At 49.8% G+C, this 2,584-nt stretch overlaps 1 protein-coding gene across 1 annotated transcript in view; it reads right to left on the reverse strand.

Annotated features, from left to right (window-relative positions):
* Positions 1 to 2,584, reverse strand: part of LOC113222954 (apolipoprotein C-I, basic form-like) — a gene marked incomplete at its 5' end in the record, with an annotated part of 4,925 nt that overhangs the window by 1,052 nt on the left and 1,289 nt on the right. The window contains one exon of the mRNA XM_026452528.1: positions 2,393 to 2,528. Coding sequence (XP_026308313.1) covers positions 2,393 to 2,528 — 136 coding nt within the window. The remainder of the gene's footprint in view (positions 1 to 2,392; positions 2,529 to 2,584) is intronic.

A 2,584-nucleotide genomic window follows, 5' to 3' on the forward strand; every position in this document is an offset into this window, starting at 1 on the left:
AAAAAAAAAAAAAAAAAAAAAAATTTAAAAATAAAATAAAATAAAAATAAGAAACGCTTCACCCTGGCCTGGCTTTCAAGGCCTGTCATCTCTTGCTACCAACCCCTTCTTTTTTTTTTGAGACATAGTTTCGCTCTGTCACCCAGACTAGAGTGCAATGGCGCTGTCTCGGCTCCTGCAACCTCTGCCTCCCAGGTTCAAGTGATTCTCCTGCCTCAGACTCCTGAGTAGCTAGGACTATAGGTGCCTGGCACCACGCCTGGCTAATTTTTGTATTTTTAGTATAGAGAGGGTTTCATTATGTTGAGCATGCTAGTCTTGAACTCCTGACCTCATGATCCGCCCGCTTGGCCTCCCATAGTGCTGGGATTACTGGCGTGAGCCACCATGCCAGGAGATTTTTTTTTTTTTTTTTTTTGAGACAGAGTCTCGCCTTGTCACCCAGGCTGGAGTGCAGTGGCACGATCTCAGCTCACTGCAACCTCCACCTCCCGGGTTCAAGTGATTCTCCTGCCTTAGACTCCCGAGTAGCTAGGACTACAGGCATGTACCACCACACCTGGCTAATTTTGTATTTTTAGTAGAGAAGGGGTTTCTCCGTGATAGTCAGGCTGGTCTTGAACTCCCAACCTCAGGTGATCCGCTTGCCTTGGCCTCCCAAAGTGCTGGGATTACAGGTGTGAGGCACTGTGCCTGGCCTCCAAACAATCTTTCTAAGTTTAGGCCTGGCTGGATTTTTTGATTCCTTCCTTTTTCTTTTCTTTTTTTTTTTTTTTTTCAGACGGAGTCTTGCTCTGCCGCCCAGGTTGGAGTGCAATGGCCAGATCTCAGCTCACTGCAAGCTCCGCCTCCCGGGTTTACTGCTATTCTCCCGCCTCAGCCTCCGGAGTAGCTGGGACTACAGGTGCCCGCCACCTCGCCCGGCTAGTTTTTTGTATTTTTTAGTAGAGACGGGGTTTCACTGTGTTAGCCAGGATGGTCTCGATCTCCTGACCTCGTGATCCGCCCGCCTCGGCCTCCCAAAGTGCTGAGATTAAAGGCTTGAGCCACTGCACCCGGCCGATTCCTTCCTTTTTCTTTTCTTTCTTTTCCTTTCTTTTTCTTTCCTTCCTTTCCTTCCTTTCCTTCCTTCCTTCCTTCTTTCTTTTTCTTTGTTGTTGAGACAGGGTCGCATTCTGTTACCCAGGCTGGAATGCAGTGGCACAGACATGGCGTACTGCAGCCTCAATCTCCTGGGCTCAAAGGTTCCTCTTGCCTCAGCCTCCCAAGTAGCTGGGACTGCAGGCGTGGGCCACCATGCCCGGGTAATTTTTTTTGTATTTCTAGTAGAGATGGGGTTCTCGCACTCCTGACCGTCTCGGCCTTCCAAGGTGCTGGGATTACAGGTGTGAGTCACCGTGCTCTGCACATTCTTCACTGTTTTATTCCCCACGTTGAAACAGTTTCCAACACTTAGCAGATGCTCAATAAATATTTTTTAAGGAACGAATGACTCTCTAACTTGCCAAAGGGAGCAAGGGTGGGTTTGATGATGTACTGAGCATCTACATGTACCAGACACCCTGTAGGCCCTCTCCTTTACTTCCCCGCAGAACCACCAGTTTATAGGAGAGGAAACTGAGGCTGACAGTAATGACCCTGTCAAGATCACACAGGAAGTAAGGAGTGCTACGCCAGCCTGGGGACCCAGGTCTGGCCAAGCTTGGATCCTCATTTTCATTACCTCACAACACCATCTTTTTTTTTTCTAATAGAGACAGGATCTTACCACGTTGGTCAGGCGGGTCTCGAACCTCTGGGCTCAAGCAGTCCTCCCATCTCAGCCTCCCATAGTGCTAGGATTACAGGTGTGAGCCACTGTACCTGGGCAAGACCATCTGTTTTTTTTTTTTTTTGAGACGGAGTCTCGTTCTGTCGCCCAGGCCGGAGTTCAGTGGCGCAACGTCAGCTCACTGTAACCCCCACCTTCCTGGTTCGAGCAATTCCCCTGACTCAGCCTCCTGACTAGCTGGGATTACAGTCGCACGCCACCATGCCTGGCTAACGTTTTTGTATTTTTAGTAGAGACAGGGTTTCACCATGTTGGCCAGACTGGTCTCGAACTCCTGACCTCAGGCAATCCGCCCACCTCGGCCTCCCAAAGTGCTGGGATTACAAGCATGAGCCATCATGCCCAGCCCAAGACCATCTTTTAAAATGTGGCCTGGATGAGAGTCCGGGAAACTGTCCCTGAAGTCTGAGCACCCTGAGATCTAGCTGTGTGACCAGAGGGACGTTGTCAGCCTCTCTGGGACTTGTTTTTTTTTTTCCAATCTGTTCATCTTGGACTATCCTCCAGGGCTCCACCCAAAACCACCCTCCAGCCCTCCTGTGCCCTGGGAAGGGTTCTAACCGTGTCTTGGCAGGAAATTCACTCTGTTTGATGCGGTTGATGACTTCCCGAGCCTTGTCCTCCAGGGTGTTTCCAAACTCCTTCAGCTTATCCAAGGCGCTGGAGACATCTGGGGCCCCCTGGGCTGGGGCTGGGCCTGCCAGGAATATGGGCAAGGGTTCAAAAATTTTTTTTTTTTTTTTTTTTTTTTTG

Source organism: Piliocolobus tephrosceles, unplaced genomic scaffold (assembly GCF_002776525.5).
Source record: "Piliocolobus tephrosceles isolate RC106 unplaced genomic scaffold, ASM277652v3 unscaffolded_36786, whole genome shotgun sequence".
NCBI lineage: Eukaryota > Metazoa > Chordata > Mammalia > Primates > Cercopithecidae > Piliocolobus > Piliocolobus tephrosceles.